Source organism: Micrasema longulum, unplaced genomic scaffold (genome assembly GCF_059751315.1).
Source record: "Micrasema longulum isolate JH-2025_06_02 unplaced genomic scaffold, ASM5975131v1 h1tg000462l, whole genome shotgun sequence".
Lineage (NCBI taxonomy): Eukaryota > Metazoa > Arthropoda > Insecta > Trichoptera > Brachycentridae > Micrasema > Micrasema longulum.
Genome location: NW_028277660.1, coordinates 198838 through 218890, shown reverse-complemented (window position 1 = coordinate 218890; position 20053 = coordinate 198838). Strand labels below are relative to the sequence as shown.

The following is a 20053-nucleotide window of genomic DNA, read 5'->3' as shown; positions in this document are numbered from 1 at the left end:
ACTGGTATCTTTATTAAGGCGTTCCATGTATTTATACAAAACAGAGGTAAGGATAGATAATTCAAAGTTATATGAAAGTAAATTAAATAAAGTTATTTTTATCTTAAGGATCATTATAAAAAAAAAAATCGGGTTAACTAATGAGTTGATATAATGCTATTTTAATGAGTTTAAGTATTTTATTTTATTTTTAGTATCCCATCCTTCGTGAGTGTGGTTTTTGTAAATTATTACTTCTGGAAAACAAAGGGAAAAAAGTCACAAGTAAACATATATATAACAATGGGTAAAGTAAGAGAGAATGCACGTGTGTTATCTGTTCATTAAGTAATTCTACTTCGGTGTACTGTGTAAATACACGAAACTCCTTAATAAAGATACCAGTCTCGAAGATGTCGCGAAAGCGATGAAACCGGTCACTGGATATTCCAAATTTGCGGATTAAAGTATCACTCGTCTTTTATTTATATAATAAATTGGATTTGTTTACAATTTTTTTTTCTAAACATGTTCAATTACTGGTTACCGACGAAGATACTTCGAATTTTCATACAAATTCATTGATCCAAACCAACACGGTTTCTTTAAAATGCGAAATGTTTCTACTAATCTTGCTGAATTTACAGATAGGGTTCTAAACGTAATGGGCAGCCGGCATCAGGTCGACGCTCAGTATACAGATTTTAGCAAGGCTTTTGATAAAATCAGTCACAAAATCCTTCTTCACAAATTAAAATGTTATGGCTTTCACGGTAATCTACTACGTTGGATTGAATCTTATTTAAGGTATCGCCTCCAATCAGTTGCACTATTAAACTATCAGTCTTCATTTAAACAATGCTATTCCGGTGTACCCCAGGGATCCCACTTGGGTCCGTTATTGTTTATTCTTTATATTAATGATATGGGTAACGTCTTTAAATTTTCCGAACACAAAATATTTGCCGATGACACAAAAATATACAAGAAAGTTACTTCCCTACAAGATTGTCTTGATATGCAAGAAGATCTTGAAAACTTCTCTACTTACTGTGTAAATAATCAGCTCATATTAAATCCGCTTAAATGCAAAACAATTACCTTTACGAGAATAAAAAATCCGATAGATTATTCGTATTCCCTATCGGGTACAGTCTTGCACCGTGTCCAAGAAATACGAGATCTAGGTGTAGTTCTGGACTCAAAAATGACATTTCAATCACATATTGATAAAATTATTGAAAAAGCATATAAAATGTTAGGTTTTATTATACGCTGATCTAACAATAAAAAATCTTTATTATAGTTATGTAAGAACCCATCTTGAATTTGCGTCTATCGTTTGGAATCCACAACACATTACTTATATTGACAGGCTGGAGAAAGTACAAAACAAATTTTTAAAACATTTGAATTTCCGATGCTCTCTTATATTTCCAAATCATGACTTATCTGCACGTTTTCACAAACTGATCAACCTTGAAAAAAGGAGAACATTAATATACCTCACATTCCTTTATAAAATTATTAACAGTCTAGCTGATTCGTCCCAGCTCCTAAATAAAATTTAAATTAACTGTCCATCACGTGCCCAGAACCCTGGGCCTCGATTACAATAAAAATTTAACAGAGTTATCTTCAATGAGGAAGTTCAGTGGTTTTGAAAAAAATATTTTTTCTCAAAAGACTGTTAAACTAAGCCGAAAAAAATCGTATTATCTGCGCTATGATTTTTTAAGTTTTGTATTTCTAAAATTACTCCGCGTGTGACGACATAAGTTCTCTTCCGTTTCTTCTCGGTCAGTTCTGCCTATTAATCCGTTGACGGTAGGTAAACCGGAAACCTTCCACAAATCTCTTATCATTGGTTGATTCATATGAACTAGCGACGTCGTTCTAAGAAGTTCGTTTTAATTGAAATATTTTTTCCGTACATTTTCAAGAAACGCCGCCGCCGTTCTATTAAATGCTTTAATTTTTACCGCGCGTAAGACAACTTTTTTGTATACAATTTCCCGTAGGGCTGAAGATCCATTGTCTTCAAAGTAAAAAAAACAAACGAATTTCTTTACGATATGTCTATATTAGACCACAACCTTAAGTAAAGAAATCACTGACACATTATCTTTAATTATTTCCTCGGTACCACATTTCCAGTTTTTTTTTATATAAAAAAAACAATTCATTTATGTTTTGCAAAATAGGTTTCGTTTCTGTCCGTTCGTTAAATTGACTCAAGGGAAATTGATACATTTACAGTGACAATCGCGTCAATAAGGTTTAAATTGCTTATGGTACAGACAACACAGAATACTTGTGGATGAATAATATTATAGATTTTAATTTTAAGATGGTCATATTTTTAAAGTGCATCTATTATATCTAAAAGTGACACAGTTCCCGCGTATATTATGAAAAGTGTATTGTGAAGTGTTGTGTTTGTATGAAAATACTTTTAAAGTGATCCAGCCTGCCTGCCCAACTCCAAAATGTCGCATCGGTGTAAGTTTTACATTAATGTAAACTCTAATTACCAATAATTTTAATATTGTATATTGTTAAAAGGCATTTGATATAGTTGACAGAGATAAATTGTGGAAGGTTTTATCGGAGTATGGAGTGAATGGTAACCTGACAAGGGCTATTGCGTCACTGTATAAGGACAGCACAGCATGTGTGAAGGTGAATGGGTCATTCACATCGTGGTTTAATATTCCGAAAGAAGTCAAACAAGGTTGTGTAATGTCACCATGGTTGTTCAACATATACATCAATAACTGTATGAAAGAACTGAAAGATTTAAGAATGGGAGCAAAAATGAGTGGTATAACTGTTAACTGTCTTCTGTGTGCTGATGATGCCGTGCTTATTGCTAGCAGCAAAGAAGACCTTCAATTCTTGGTAACAAATTTGCCTATGAATGTTGATAAATCGAAAGTGATGGTTTTTGAAAGGGATGAAAATATAACTAAATGTGAGATTAGTGTGAACGGAGATATTCTGAATCGGGTAGAAGAATTTGTGTATCTGGTAAGTATGTTTACTAGGGACGGAAAGGCCGAGAAAAATATTGAAAGGAGGGTGAGTGCCGGGAACAGGGTGAACGGTGCACTAAAAATATACTTTGGCAAACAAATCAGTTCACAACGGAATTCTAGTGCCAACTCTAATGTATGGGAGCGAAGTATGGAATTGGAAAAATGATAATGAAAGTAGGTTGAATGCTGTTGAAATGTGATCCCTCGGGCGAATGTGTGGTAAAACGATGTATATAGGTGCACAAATGTCGAGATTCGTGAATTATCTAAGTCTGAAACTTGCATTATCGACAGAATCAAGAAAGGGGTGCTGCGTTGGTTTGGACATGTAGAGCAAATGGACAGCGAAAGAACTGCTAAAAGGATCTACGATGCAAATGTTGATGGATGCAGAAAACGTGGAAGACTGAGAAATACATGGCACGATCGAGTCCATCAAATACTTGAAGATGGACATGTCAAAAGTAGGAATAATCGGCGTGCGTGCATGAGAAGATGTATGAATGTAGAGAAAGTGAGGTTTGCATTCCAAGATATAGTGTTATGGCGTTCTATCCTCTCTGCCTGCCCCTACGTGCCGAGGGAAACGTTATACAATATGTAAAACATGCCTTAAATGAGTTATTTAACAAATTTAACATAATCTGCCAGTCTGTAGCAGTAACTATGCACAACACTCTTTCCTCTATCGTTCTTGCTCTAACTATAATGTGTTTTTTTTCATCGATTGATATATTTTACATGCCCCTTAATTTATTTAAAAATAAATTAAGACTTATTATTTCTGGCTGCGATACGATCCCACTTACTATTTAATGATGCACCCTCCTGATCACTTACTCCCACACTAATACACATAAACACACATCTACACTTACAAATACACATAAACACATCCTTTTGTTGTAACACAATTGAATAATATGTATGATTTTTATTTAGAAACTTTTTTATTTATTTTGTCTTTAAACTGTATTTATAAAAAATGTTATTATATCATTGTCGACTGGTACGTAATTAAACTAATTAAAATAATTATCATTAACATAATAAGCAATATAAACTAAAATAATCATAAAAAACATAACCAATTTATATAGACCTGTAGACCAAATTTCTTAAACAGTACACACATTTTTACCTATTCGGCTTGATCCACTCATCGCTCCGTGCGCAACCCACCTCCACTATCCATTTCTTGATAGCAATTTTATATTGTGAGTACTTACTAATTGTCCTTATGGACAATGGAATTAGATTGTACACTTTAACCGAGTAGTAGACCAATCCTCTTTGACCGAAAGTTGTATGAATTTTTAATTGTTTTTGCAGCATCAGGGTGGAGTATCTGGTAACTCTTGTATTTGTGGAAGGAGTAATGGAAGTTAGAAAATAATCTTTGTGTGCGCATAGTAACAGAGCTTTTACATAAAGTTGTTTTACAGATGTTATATTAAGATTTATGAATATACCGAGGTTGCTAGTTCTGATTGGGAATTCTTAAGATAATTTTTACTAAACCTTTTTGTGCAAATATTATTTGTTTGATCAGTGTGTCATTTGCACATCCCCATCCAATTATTCCATATTCCAAAACTGATTGGCTTGTTGATTCCATATTTATGTTTAATTTACTAAATGGCTTAATTGATGTACAATCGTTACTGGAACAAGTGGCATTCAATGTTCCGATGCGCCGGTTGCGAAATAATAATGTGCTGTTCCTTGATCAGCACAGCACAAACTATGGCTTGCATGCACTAATGTCCCGATTGTGTCGCGTTGTAAACTTAGATTTATACAATCACTAAGGTAGACCAGTCTTGAGGTAGTAATTATTATGAAATTATTTTATTTAAAAAAAAATTTTTTTTTAGTCTAAAAATAGTACAAACATATTACTTAAATGTCCTAATATTGACTTATATCTAATTATCATTAAAATATATACTATTTATTAAATAGGTACGAAGGTTTTCACGGTCGATAGACTATTTGCTTGCAGACTATTTGCTATTCTAGTGACTATTTGCAGCAAATAGTCTCTAGAATGTATGATGTATGCCTGGAGAGCGAATTGGCGATGAACGAAAGTAAGTCAAAACTGATGGTATTTGAAAGGGGGAGTGAGGTTACTGACTGCATAATAAATGTAAACAACGAATGTCTCGAGCAAGTAGAAGAATTTGTGTATCTGGGAAGCATGTTTTCAAGAGATGGAAGAGTAGAAAAAGATGTTGAAAGAAGAGTGAATGCGGGCAACAAAATGAACGGAGCACTAAGCACAGTAATTTCTAATAAAAATATGTCAATCGAAACTAAACTGGCAGTGCACAACGGAGTTTTAGTCCCGACACTAATGTATGGAAGTGAAACATGGAACTGGCAGAGGAAGGATGAAAGCCGAGTGAACGCGGTTGAAATGCGATCTCTTAGACGAATGTGTGGGAAATCAATGTATGACAGGGTTACGAATGATGAAATCGGGCGAGAGTGTAAATCTGAGTCAAGTATAATTGATAAGATTAAGAAAGGGCTTCTGAGATGGTTTGGTCACGTAGAACGAGTGGACGACGAAAGAATGGTAAAACAAGAATATATGGCGAAAATGAACCGCAACGTGAGACGAGGACGACCAAGGAAGACGTGGCATGATCAGATAAACCAAAATCTTATGTCTGGTCATGTCAAAAGCAGACAGAACCGAGGGGCATGTATGACAAGATGTATGAATGTGGAAGAGGCTAGGTTTGTATGCCAGGATAGACGTGTGTGGCGGTCCATTCTCTCTGCCTACCCCTACGGCGAAATGGCGTGATGGTAGTAGTAGTAGTAGTAGTCCTGAGAGTTAAGGTGATTTTCACAAAAATGGCGCTGTATAAATTCAATTTTATTTAAAGCAATTAAAAAGTATTACGAAATGGAAAAAAATATTTATGAAGAAAAAAACATATCAAAATTTAAAATAATGGTCAAGACATATGTGATAAACAATTTATAAATTAAATATATTTGCAATGTTATTATTAGAACACACATAACAATATGTATGATATGTGTGCCCTACTTTAAGATTTAAATAAATAAATAAATAAATTATCCAACTATATATATATATATATTAATTCAAATCATGTTTACAAAAATTTAGAAAAGTTGTAAATATTTTACTTTACAATTTACAGATTAAGAAATTCAGATAATATTTCGATCGCCGTTTCGAAGTGGGTCACGGACGCCCGTGCCCCGTCTCGCTCGCACACACGCGGCCGCCGCGCGCGGCGTGCGAGAGAGACAGCATGCCGAGCGAATTTGCCGCGATCGACATTATTAACCGAATCGTGGCCGAGATGTACGCCCGAATTAATTTATTTGTACTTAAAAGTTATTTCTACTCTCCAACAGAGTTGTATACTTTAAACGTGACTCAGATTATATCACAAGATGTAATTTTAATTACTCAAGTAATATCTGTCGATAATTTCGTCATCAAATGATGTGGAACACTTCTATATAAAAATGTTTTCCCTCTCTGTTGCAACAGATTTAAATCCAATGTTTCAACCAACATTTAAAAATTTTACATATTACAACAGAGATGAAGAACATTTTAGAGAAGCTAATATATAAGTCATTTCAATTTCGCTGCATGATCCATGATATCCACGGCTCCGGTTCGGCGCCTTATTTCTTCATTTCTTATTTTGTCTCTTAGACATACACCGAGCATCTGTCTTTCCATTGATCGTTGCGTGCATTTTAATTTCTGGCTACTTTTCTGTGTTACAGACATGGTTTCTAATCCGTATGTTGTCACCGGCTATATGCACGATTCATATACTCGTCTTTTCGAGCATATAGGGACTTAAAATTCAAAAATTCTACCCATCTCTGTACTCCCCCTTGGGATAAAAAACCCAGAATTGTGTGTGTATAAATATGTAAATATATATACATACCAAAAATAATATTGTATATAGGGACTTGTTTATTTTCAAAAATATATTTAAGTTTGCCGAAAGCAGCCCAACTTAGCCCTATTCTTCTTGGTAACTCCGCCATGCGGTTATCTTTGCCAAGTTTGACTTTGTGTCCTAGATAAATATACTCATCAACCACTTCGATTTTATAATCGTTAATGAAAATGTCTCGTCCTGTTGGGTCGTGCAGCGAAATTGAAATGCCAGAGGGCAGGGCACTTGGCGAGGCAAAATGATGGCAGGTGGACAGCCAGAATAATAATGTGGAGACCGTGGGCGAACAAAAGAAGTGTTGGAAGGCCACAGAAAAGATGGGTCGACGGCATTGCCTCAATTGCCGGTAAAACGTGGATGATGAAAGCGGGTGATAGGAAGGAATGGAGACGTTTGGAAGACGCCGCCATCCGCCATCCAGCAGTGGAGAGAATAAGGCTGCAGAAGAAAGAACAAAGAATATATAAGTCTAGGCAGCTACAGGGCTTATGACCTGTCGTTGGCTGGTTTAAGTGGCCACTTTACGCACTGTGTAACATTCACCATTAATCCCATATATGAACATTTTTCAATTTTTTTTTTTTATTTAACTTTTTGTACATAATGTTATTTGTACATTGGCGGGCTTATTGTCAAATGGCAATTTCTTCCAACCAACCAATAAAATAAAAGTTTTATTTTTATAATTCAAGTTACAGAACATATTCAATAGAGAAAAAAAAAGATTAAAAAGTTAAAAATATATAAAAATAGAAATAAACGTATTTGTTTATAAATTACCTTAAATCAAAACTATTACTCAATGGGGAAAAGGAAAAAAGCGGAAAGAGGAAAAAGGAAAGGAAGAGAGATTAAGGAAGAGAAAGGAGATGTTTCTTCAGACGTGATTTAAACAGAGATAATGTAGTAACATCTTTGATGGTGGATGGGAGATGATTCCACAGTCGAGCCGCATGGACACTATAGGAGTTAGAGAAGAAAGAGGAATTGTGTATGGGTATTAAGAGAGTGCCTTGAGAATGAGAACGAAGAGGTAAACTGTGAACTGATAAGCGTTGAAATTTTTCACACAGGTATATAGGAGCGTTAGGACTATGAAGTACATTGAACAGAAGTGAGAGGGAGTGATAGTCTCTCCGCTGTCTAATTTTGAGCCATTTCAGTTGCCTACGATAATCAGAAATGTGGTCATATTTCCTAAGACCAAAAATGTACCTTATGCATGTATTCTGAAGTAGTTCAAGTTTATCGAGTTGCTCACAGCTTATGTATTTAAATATGATTTAAATAAAAATAATATACAGATAAACGTCGTTCCGAGAGACACCGGCGTAAAAAAAATTGGCGATAAATGAACACAAATATAATGGCAGATTTAAGGTTAGGTTCCGTGTCAAAATTATAAGAACAATCTACAATTTAATTGTCCACTTTAGACGTCGTGTAGCATTCACTATTCTGCCTATGTTTTAACATCCATATTTCCTCAACTTCTCCATCTGTTGACTTCTGTGAAGTAAAAGAGCTGAAACCTTTTGTGGGTGAGATTCATCCGGCTGAACCAGTTCATCCACTAGGCAACGCCTGAAAACAATTTTCCAATTTTAATTATTTTTCTTTTACCAGTTACTTAAATCAACAATGTTTTGAGTATGTCCAAAGGTTTGCAGACTGGCTGGATTCCCTCCGTTGGGAGTAATTTAGATCTACATTTGTAGCAATGAGGGACATTTCGGTTCATAAGCCCTGTAAATGCCTAGACTTCCATATTCCCTTCTCAAAAATATTGTTCCTCTCCGTTGCAACAAATTGATATATAAATGACTCCCTAGGAAGGAAATCCAGCCAGTCTGCAAATATCTAATAACCATTTATCCTATTATTCCATTAGTCAGGCAACAATAGATCAATTCATGCTTAAGAATACTAGTTCAATAAAACTAAACAAAATTCTACAAAAAGAACGCATCACACCTGAAAACCAACCAATTCTGTTTCCTTCCAGGGTCCAGCTCCTCGGAAGATGAAGTTCCCCCTCGAGACAAGCAGCAGAAGTCCTCCAAGGGCTTCTCCGACTTCTGCGTGAGGAACATCGCCCAGCACGCCTTCGGCCGGCGGGAGATTGAAATAGCAGAGCAGGAGATGCCAGGGATAGTGGCCTTGAGGACCAGAGCCAGCGAGGATAAGCCTCTTAAGAATGCCAAGGTGAGTTGTTCATTTTTTCAAGTTGTTCCAGCTTGTAACCACTCCGCTGGAGAGGAAGTTTGTTCCTGGGTTGAGATGGAATTGGAAGGATAGAGCTTCCAGTTATGACACATCTGAGCAGTCATAGTGTCCATTTAGTATCTTGTATTTATCTATGGGACTCACCTGGAAACCAATGCCCATTGTTACTTACCTACTATCGTCTTAAGAATAATGCAGAAGGCGAATCATACATTTACTTTACGTAAATAATAAAATATCAAAACATCCCAAACACTGATTACTTAGCATGGATGTTGAATTTCTTACAGTCAGGGAAATGGAAGATGACCTCAATTCCCCATTCCGAAGAAGGTAGAACAACAGGGACAGCTACTATGAAACCCGGAAAACGTCACTTACCTGCTATTGTCTTAATATAAGTGCAAAAGGTGAATCATAGATTTCATGTATGTAGACAATACAATATCAAAACATCCAATTCACTGATTACCTAGAACGGATATCAAATTGCTGACAGTCGGGGAAACAGAAGATGACCTTAATGCTCCACTCAGAAGAAGAGAGAACAACAGAAACGGCTACTACAAAAGCCGTGAAATCATTAATTCACAAAGTAAGTTCTAAGTCGTTGTCAGCAGAGTTCAGCTGTTTTCTTTTGTCACTCCAATTAGGGGTGGGATCTTCCTACATCCACAAGCATAAATTTTACATATCTATCCAGTCATCAACCCCCTCTATTCCTTAAATTACAACCATGTTTGGAAAATTATTCCAGCCTGAAACCACTTTGCTGGAGTTTGTTTCTGGGTTGAGGTGGAATTGGGGAAGATAGAGCTTCCAGTGATGAGCCTATGCGCGTGTTGATACATATCTTGGAGGGGGCAATATTATAAACATTAAAGATTTGAATGTTTTATTTATCTTTGTAAAATTTGTTTTCAGATTGTGGGTTGCACACACATCAACGCCCAGACAGCCGTTCTTATAGAGACTCTTGTTGCTCTGGGAGCACAAGTTCGTTGGGCTGCCTGTAATATATACTCTACACAGAACGAGGTAGCGGCCGCCTTAGCAGAAGCGGGTAAGTCTCTGTGCAATAATTAGTACAAAACAGTGGTGGAATTAAAACTACCATTTGGTTCTTAATCCTCCGATGTTTTGATAGTAAACGAAAAATTGATTAAAAAGCAGAATATACTCATGCACCTTAACATACGAAAAACGATGTCTACAAATAAGTATAAAGCAATTTTTAATGTCAAGGTTTTTGAAGAATACAGTTCTGTGTGTAAATCGGACCAGAATCCTGAACGAGTGTTTTTGACCGGATGGCTTCACTCGAAGGCGGACTTATCTTTACTCGATTTCCTTTTTCCGGATTTTTAACTGAGAGCAGCGTCGGGTTGAGAACGCTCGTCTAGGGTTCTGGTTTTATTTCACATATAAAACTGTATTCTCAATCCACCCGGACATAGAAAATTCCCAGAATTCCATATTCGCCAGTAGTAAATAAAGAGAGAGAAAACTTTTTTGGGAATATGGGGGTTCAGTCATTTACAGGTCTTATGACCTGTCATTTTACATACTGTGTAACATTCACCATTCTGCCTATGTTTGAACATCCACATTTCCTCAACTCTTCCATCTGTTGACCTTTATCATGTGGGTGAGATTCATCCGGTGATCAAATTAAATCATTAGTCGGTTTTGAAACATCTGCATTAATTTCAACACAAATTGAACGTGACAATCATGGAATTTTTGGAAGGTGGTTATTACAGTTTTTTTTGCGGTCTGGCTGTTTTTAACAGAAAATGTAATTGACCTCCCTGAACCCGATAACAGTAATATCTCTTTTTTCTAAATAATGGACTGGCTGCTTTCTGCATAAAGACATCAAATTATTTTATGCATTGTTAATGCTACTGAAAATGTGTCAAATGACAATGATTGTATAGGAAATTGCAGGAAGTGTAGATAGTGTCATAAATAATGAGGTAGCCACTATAGAAGATAATCATTACTGGAAATTACCAATATAATGTTTGCATTTCGTAACCTTTTTTGTGGAATTTATAAATGTAACTACTCCAAGATGGCTGCCAGCCCCAGCAATTTTCAGACGTTCGTTTTGTCAGCCGTCGACATCCTCAAGTAACCATCCTTTCAAATAGCGGAAACTAAATTAAGCGCATAATAAATGTGAACAAGTGGAAGAATTTGTGTACCCGAGAAGCATGTTTTTGAGAGATGGAAGAGCGAAAAAGATGTTGAAAGGAGAGCGAATGCGGGCAACAAAATGAACGGCGCACTGAGCACAGAAATTGACAATAAAAATATGTCCCAACACTTAAAATATGAATAGAAGCGAAACATGGAACTGGCAGAGGAAGGACGAAAGCAGAGTGAACGCGGTCGAAATGCGATCTCTTAGACGAATGTGTGGGAAATCAATGTATCACAGGGTTACGAATGATGAAATGAATCGGATTGTGGTCCCGTGGCTAGTGTTGCGGACTCACGGGTCAGAGGTCCGAGGTTCGAAGCCTACTCTACCCCAACTTTATTTCCATTTTCTAATAGTGAGTTATTTACAACTCGTTGAAAATGGCCAGCAAAATTAAAGTATTAGGGTAAATTATAAAAACGCTAATATTTCTTTAAAAAATATATAAAAAATTGGCAAGAGTGTAAATCTGAGTCAGGTGTAATTGATAAGATTAAGGAAGGGTCTTTAAGATAGTTTGGTCATGTAGAACCAATGGATGACGAAATAATGGTAAAACATTTATATATGGCGAGAATGAACGGTAACGTTTGACAAGGATGACCTAGGAATGAAATGATATGATCAGATAAACCAAAATCTTAAGTCTGGTCATGTCAAAAGCAGGCAGAACCAAAGGCCATGTATAACAAGATGTATGAATGTGGAAGAAGCTAGAAATTTATGTTAGGATAGACGTGTGTGGTGGTCCATATTAGACGGTAGTAGTTGGGTGCGAATCTTAGCACCTTACCAAAACTTTCAACACCAAACTTCTGAGTTTTGAAAGTAAGACCTTGAGGAGAATAATAGTATAAGGTGGTTAGATTTTGTAAATAACTTTGGAGTCCGAGAACGGACACAGTAGCCTCCTATAACGAGCGTCTTGAGAATGCGGCGGTGGACCTGTCTTGGGCATGTGCTGCGCATGCCTCAGGAGAACCTAAACCCAAGTGCCTTTTCCTTAAACCTGCGGGCTCACTAATTCCGATTGTACATTAATTTAGTTACCTTGGTATTTTCCAGGGTACAGTATATTCGCCTGGAGAGGCGAGACGGAGGAAGACTTTTGGTGGTGCATAGACCGCTGTATTGCGGCCGAGGGTTGGCAGCCCAACATGATATTGGACGACGGCGGGGACGCCACACACCTGATGCTCAAGAAACACCCAGCTGCCTTCAAAGCCATCAAAGGTATTGTAAACTATAAGCAGGCTGTGTAATGTCACAATGAATATCAATTAATTTTGTACAAAATTGGAGTATTTGAATAAAGGGAAGGAGCACAGGAATGGACCTACCTTTGATGCGATGGGGATGTTCTTCAATATTCGTGCAATGGATGATGAAAGTTCACTTAATATTATGATATTTATTGATTTATGATAACAATCTGAATGTCAAAATTTAGTTTTTTTTTAAAATAAAAATAAATATTTGCAGTCTTACGATTTACCCAAATATTTCATTTTGAATGTTTTTTTCAACGAGTTGTAAATAACTCACTATTCGAAAATGGGAATCATGTTGGGGTAGAGTGGGATTCGAACCACAGACCTTTGAGCCGTGAATCACTAACCACAGGACCACAACCCGATTAAAAAATCACAAATTGAGGGTTATTTTCAAGCAGCTTAAAGCTGATATGCTTTTATCTATTTAAATGAAAGTTAGTTGTTAGCAAACTTTAATTTTTCCGAAACTAATCTAGTCCATTTTTGAACCCATTGAGACTACACGTTGAGATCAGCTCTTGTGGCAGCTTATTCCGACCATCAACGACCCTATTGCTCAGAAAATCCTTCTGTGGATTAAATCTGGTTTTCTCTAGCCTGAGACTGTGGCTTTGAAGACGAGCATCTTGTTCAAGCTTGAATATGGGATCCTTTGGGCAGCTATAGTGTCTGTCGAATATCTTGTAGTTATGAGTTAATTGTTACCAAATTATATAACGGATTGCAAACTCAAATTTTTACCAGGTAAGTAGGTTTGTAAGACATTAAAATAAGTTTCAAATCAAAAAATGTTCCTACTCACCCATTTTACCGGCATATAATGTTTCAATACTAACAATTTCATTTAGTCTTCAATCCTCTGATATTTTGATAGTAAATTAACTACCATAGTTTAAAATCAAAACATTATGATACTCACATAATATTCCATTTACTGATTTCGTTGTCATCATATTATATCCCTATCTATACCTTATGGTGCATAGGGCACTGTACTGATATAATTTTTCGTTTTGTATTTGATTTCAGGTATCGTTGAAGAAAGTGTTACCGGAGTCCACAGGCTATACCAGCTAAGTAAAGCGGGGAAACTCTGCGTACCGGCCATGAATGTGAATGATTCAGTTACTAAAACTAAATTTGACAATCTTTACTCCTGTAGGTGAGAATTTATTTTTTTTTCCAGTATTTTTACGATGAAAAATTTAACTATACAACAGGAAGGAATAAAGAGATAGAGAACCTTTTTGGTAAGGAAGTATGAAAGTCGAGGCATTTATTTTGCGTGTGACCCGTCATTTGTCGATTCCTACATTAAGTGGCACCCCTGTTGGCAAAAAGAGTAGAGTTTGATATTTACAAAAATAATTCTTAATTTGGATTTGAATTTTTTAAGTTATGGAATTCAATCATAAACAAGTACCTAGGTACCTACTTACAAATACATCATCTTTTTTATGTTTATCCGAACGGTTTTTGCACACTTTTAAAACACAATCAGGCATTTTGGTTTCGAATTAAATGTCAAGCTCACTTCAAATGTTAATTTAATTGTGCAGTTAACTTTGCTGGACATGTAAGTTAATAATGTGATTCCAATTTGCTGAACCAAATAAGAGAAGTATCTCAATATGAGTAGTGCCGCTTCACGTATTTCATTCTTAAGTTAACGCATTTATTGACATAGACATTGCCAAAAATTTTACTTCAAAGAACTAAATCAGTAAGAAACTTTAAATGCCCGTTTAAAGTAACTTTACCTAAACGCCACAGATTTGACCTTCTTCCTCTTCTCTTTTTTTTTTTTTTTAAGAAAAAATAAATGTTTGCATTTTTATGCACCGAAATATTTCACAATTTTGGAGGCCGTTTTCAACAAGAAGAACTCAATAATGTTTGAGTATGTCCAAATGCTTGCAGACTGGCTGGATTTCCTCCCTAGGGAGTTTGTCATATTTAAATTTATTGTGACAGAGAGGGAAAACATTATTGAGAAGGGAATATGGAACTCTTCCATCTGTTGACTTTTTTGAAGTATATATATATATATACAGGGCGTTCACTAAACCCTGTCACATCCGAAACCACGATGATCAGTATGAGCAAGAAGACATATTGGCACATTTATTTATTTTTTTAGAACGAATAATTTTTTTAAAAAAATATATCAAAAAAAGCATATGGTTGCTTACTTGTGCAGGGGTGAAACGAGGGGGGAGGGGGGAGTCTAATATTGCGCCTCGCTCCCCTCACCTCTCCCCTGAGTTTGTTTTTTTAAATATATTTAAAAAAAATAAATTCTTTGTTCTAAATATTTTTTTAAATATGCTAATATGTCTTCTTGCCCATACTGATCATCGTGGTTTCGGATGTGACAGGGTTTAAATTCACTCACAAAAGTCAACAGATGGAAGAGTTGAGGAAATGTGAATGTTTAAACATGGGCAGAATGGTGAATGTTACACAGTGTGTAAAGTGGCCACTTAAACCAGCCAATGACAGGTCATATTCCCTTCTCAATAATGTTTTCTCTCTCTGTTGCAATAAATTTAAATTGTAAAGAACCCACTATGAGAAAATTGGAATCAAGTTGTGGTAGAGTGGGGTTCAAACTTCGGAGATCTGATCCGTGAGTCCGCGACACTAGCCATGGGACCACAGCCCTCATTCTTAACCCTATAAAAAGCTTCATGTTTTGTTGTTTGATTTATGTACAACTTTTTATTTTTATTTATATAATTTGTGTTGTTTATCCTAATGAAAATGGAATATTTTTTAGGGAAAGTATAATCGACGCTTTGAAGAGGAGTACGGACCTGATGTTCGGGGGGAAACAGGCCGTCGTATGTGGCTACGGGGAAGTCGGCAAAGGCTGCTGTCAGGCCCTCCGCGCCCTCGGCTGTGTTGTTAGTATATTTTTGAAACCTTTCCGTATGTACACGAATACTATCAGATTCAGCGAGTTTAATTCATTCTAATGCAAATGGTCCAACAGTATAATTCATTCTAATGCAAATGGTCCAATAGTATAATTCATTCTAATGCAAATGGTCCAATAGTATAATTCATTCTAATGCAAATGGTCCAATAGTATAATTCATTCTAATGCAAACGGTCCAATAGTATAAATTCATTCTTATGTAAATGGTCCAATAGTATAATTCATTCTAATGCAAATGGTCCAATAGTATAATAATTAATTCTAATGCAAATGGTCCAATAGTATAATACATTAAACTGCAAATGGTCCAATAGTATAATTAATTCTAATGCAAATGGTCCAATAGTATAATACATTATAATGCAAATGGTCCTATAGTACAATTCATTCTAATGCAAATGGTCCAATAGTATAATTCATTCTAATGCAAACGGTCCAATAGTATAAATTCATTCTTATGTAAATGGTCCAATAGTATAAATTCATTCTTATGTAAATGGTCCAATAGTATAATTCATTCTAATGCAAACGGTCCAATAGTATAAATTCATTCTTATGTAAATGGTCCAATAGTATAATTCATTCAAATGCAAATGGAACAGTAGTATTATTCAGTAAGACTGAAGGTCTGTTGATGCCCGTCAATAGTCCAGCTTCTTCTGAATGAGTTTTCTTTGGTTTCCTCTTCATATCAAATGCGGAGAAATTCCATAACCACACCACAGCAAATTTTCTTACTATATTCTCACTCTATAGTTAGGGCAGTTAGAAGGGACACACCTTTTGCAGTTGTACGTAATAATCTAGGTGAAAAATAAGCAACTTAAATCTATTTAATGAAAGTGTATAATATTGTATTGAATATTGTATTGTATTTCCAGGTATATGTGACAGAGATAGATCCAATTTGTGCCCTTCAAGCGTCCATGGACGGGTGCCGAGTAGTCAAATTAAATGAGGTAATATTTAAAGCAATTATTTTGTTGTCAAACATTTTACTAAATGTTTTGAAATATTTGTATCTAACCACTTACCGACTTTCTATGTCTACCTCCCTCTCAGAGTAATAATTGTCTAGAGAAACCCCAAAAACAAGTTGGTATAATGATGAGACTAACATCAGTCTCTTAAGCTGTCAAAAACATGAAAATCTCTGCAATAAATAATAGTTAAACGCAATAAACTGTCTTTAAAATTACGAATTTCTCCAACAAAAAAGTTGGTATAATGATAGCGACTAACTTCAGACTCTTGCGCTGTCAGTTTTCAGTGGGGATTGGAATTTTTCTGACCAGCAAGTTGGTATAATGATGCGACTCACATCAGACTGTCAAGAACAGGAAAATGGCGGCAATAAATGTCCGCAAAACACAATAAACCATTAACATATTACAATAAAGATGAAGAACATTTTTGAGAAGGTAATATAGAAGTCTAGTCACCTACAGGACTTATGACCTGACCATTGGCTGGTTTATTATATTACCTTCTCTAAAATGTTCTTCATCTCTGTTGTAATATGTTAATGTTAACTGCTCCCCAGGGAGTTGAATCCAATCCTTGTCTACAAAATTTGGAGAAACTCGAAATATTTTTGACAATAAACTGTCTTTAAAATTACGAATTTCTCCCAACAAAAAAGTTGGTATAATGATAGCGACTAACTTCAGACTCTTACGCTGTCAGTTTTCAGTGGGGATTGGAATTTTTCTGACCAACAAGTTGGTATAATGATTAGATACTAACTCCAGACTCTTGAGCTGTCAGGTTTCAGTGGGGATTGTAATTTTTCTGACCAACAAGTTGGTATAATGATTAGATACTAACTCCAGACTCTTGAGCTGTCAGTTTTCAGTGGGGATTGTAATTTTTCTGACCAACAAGTTGGTATAATGATTAGATACTAACTTCAGACTCTTGAGCTGTCAAAAACATTAAAATGGCGGCAGTAAATGTCTGCAACACACAAAACTGCATTTAAAATTACGAATTTCGTAATTAGCGTCTAACTTCAGAATCTTGAGTTGTCAGTTTTCAGTGCGGATTGTGAATTCGGCATTGTAAAAAAAACTTAAAACTGGGTTTTGAATTTACTAAAAAATAAGTAATTAATTGAGACTGGGAACAGTAATACAGAAATTGTGGAATGCAAATTTATTATTTTATTTATATATACGCCCAATGGGCATTTTTAAGGACATATTTATACATAGAAAATTATTATAAAAAAAGTAGAAAGACTCAATGGTATATAGTAGACTTTGTGGTAGTGGAAGCGGGAGAGAGGTGTTTATAATTGAATTTGATTCAGTGATCGTTTGAAAGAAGACAACTTGCTATCAAAGAAATCAAGACTGGTATGTTTGTTGGCAGACCTGAGAATTCTGGGCATAGGGGAATGAAAACCATACTTAGTTCTATGGTTATTGGTATGAAAGAGTAAGTTTTGTCTGAGGTTTCTAGTTGGGATGTTAGATTTTATCGAGCTTAGTACTTCAGGCGCATCAAAGAGCTAGTTGAGAATTTTAAACAGGACTAGAAGGTCGGATTTATTTCGACGGTCTTGAAGAGAAGATATATTTAAGGTAGTTTCTAACTCATTATACATATTGTATATTGGTCTCTGGATAAGCCCAACCTCCAGCCTATCTTTCTCAAAAATCGATGTTGAACTGATTCATTATTCTTGATGTGAACATCATAATATGGAGACCAGATAACAGAGGAATACTCTAGGTGCGGGCGAACTAGGGAACAGAAGAGAGCTTTAAGGGTATTGATATTTTTGAAGTCAGTTGTGCTTCTGTTAATAAATCCAAGGAGTTTCAAGGATTTATTGATAACATGGCCAATATGGATTGTAAAAGAAAGTTTAGTGTCAAGTATAATACGTGAATCTCGTATGCTAGACACAGATGATAATATTTCATCGTTCAGTGAGTAGTCGTATATGTTTGTATTTTTCAGATGAAAAAATCTCATAACCTTGCACTTACTTAAGTTGAGATGTAGATTGTTGGATGAGCACCAGGTGCTAAAAGACAGTAAATCAGTTGTAATAGTGCACAAGCAAATGGCCGAGACGCAATTTCGGGGTCTCACTGTATGTTATTTTTTCAGGTTATTCGCAACGTGGACTTGGTTATCACAGCCACTGGCAACAAAGGCGTTGTGACCCGAGAACACATGGAGCGCATGAAGAACGGCTGCGTCGTGTGCAACATGGGCCACTCCAACACAGAGATCGATGTGCACAGTCTGCGCACTCCCGATCTGGTCTGGGAGAGGGTCCGCTCGCAGGTAAGGATGCGTTCCATTCCCTAGTCCAACTTCCTTAAGTGAGAAAATAGTGTAATGCGCTAGTTAAAATTAGACACTTAAACAAAATGGTCAATTACACCGAACCTACTTGAATTTAGTTTGAGACAACAATTTGCACATTTTTTCACTAACCTTGATTTCATTCACCGTTTTGGGCAAACGCGGCGGCGCGCGGCTCGGGGTCTTTTCACAGATCAAATGAGTTTTGAAAAATTTTCAACGTAAAATCAGGGTTATAAAAAACGTTAATTGGGGGAATATTTTAATGAGAATGTGTGGAAAAAAATAGGACTTAAACATTTCGGTGTAAAAAGTGGGAAAATGTAAAATTGAGGAACGTAAAAACGAGGTTTTACTGTAATATTAGTTATAATAAAGAATTTAACATTTACACAAGATACTGAAAATTTTATTCATGAATAATCGACCGACCAAAAGTTACGCAAATGTAAAAGGCATCGGTGTTTTTTTTTACATTTATTAAGCCTAGTCACTGCCAACTTTGCTTTCCAGGTGGATCACGTGATCTGGGAGAACGGCAAGAGGATAGTCCTGCTCGCCGAGGGTCGTCTCGCCAACCTGTCGTGCTCCTCCCTGCCGTCCTTCGTGGTGTCCATCACGGCCGCCACCCAAGGCCTGGCGCTCATCGAGCTGTTCAACGCCCCGCCCAATAGATATAAGGTGAGGACACAGAGGGAGGGGGTATTGATGGATGAGACATCATGAGGGTGTTAGAAGCGAACTTAGAAATCTCCACCAAAAGCGGAAAATTAGTTATTGATGCCAAAATAAACTATGCATACCTATTTAAATTCATTTCAACAGAGAGGGAAAACTTTTGAGAAGGGAATATGGAAGTCTAGGCATTTACAGGGCTTATGACCTGTCAAAAGTTTTCCCTCTCTGTTGAAATGAATTGAAATATGAACAACTCCCTAGGGAGGAAATCCAGCCAGTCTGCAAGCATTTGGACATAATCAAACATTGTTGAATTACTACCTGGTAAAAGAAGATGTATAAAAATTGAAAAATTGTTTTCAGGCGTTGCCCAGTAGGTGATTTGGTTCAGCCGGATGAATTTCACCCACGTG

The 20053-nt window shown here is 36.1% G+C and overlaps 1 protein-coding gene across 7 annotated transcripts in view; it reads left to right on the top strand.

Moving 5' to 3' along the window:
- Window positions 1-20053, top strand: part of LOC148281423 (adenosylhomocysteinase-like 1) — a 59801-nt gene that overhangs the window by 36808 nt on the left and 2940 nt on the right. For 2 of the 7 annotated variants that reach the window (XM_088226710.1, XM_088226707.1), the window contains 9 exons: window positions 2330-2481; window positions 8997-9196; window positions 10142-10280; window positions 12492-12659; window positions 13730-13862; window positions 15480-15606; window positions 16523-16600; window positions 18762-18941; window positions 19476-19643. In XM_088226710.1, coding sequence (XP_088082836.1) covers window positions 2469-2481; window positions 8997-9196; window positions 10142-10280; window positions 12492-12659; window positions 13730-13862; window positions 15480-15606; window positions 16523-16600; window positions 18762-18941; window positions 19476-19643 — 1206 coding nt within the window. In that variant the 5' untranslated portion in view covers window positions 2330-2468. Of the gene's footprint in view, window positions 1-2279; window positions 2482-8996; window positions 9197-10141; window positions 10281-12491; window positions 12660-13729; window positions 13863-15479; window positions 15607-16522; window positions 16601-18761; window positions 18942-19475; window positions 19644-20053 lie in introns of all 7 variants that reach the window. The other 5 variants (XM_088226711.1, XM_088226708.1, XM_088226709.1 and 2 more) reach the window with 5 other exon arrangements.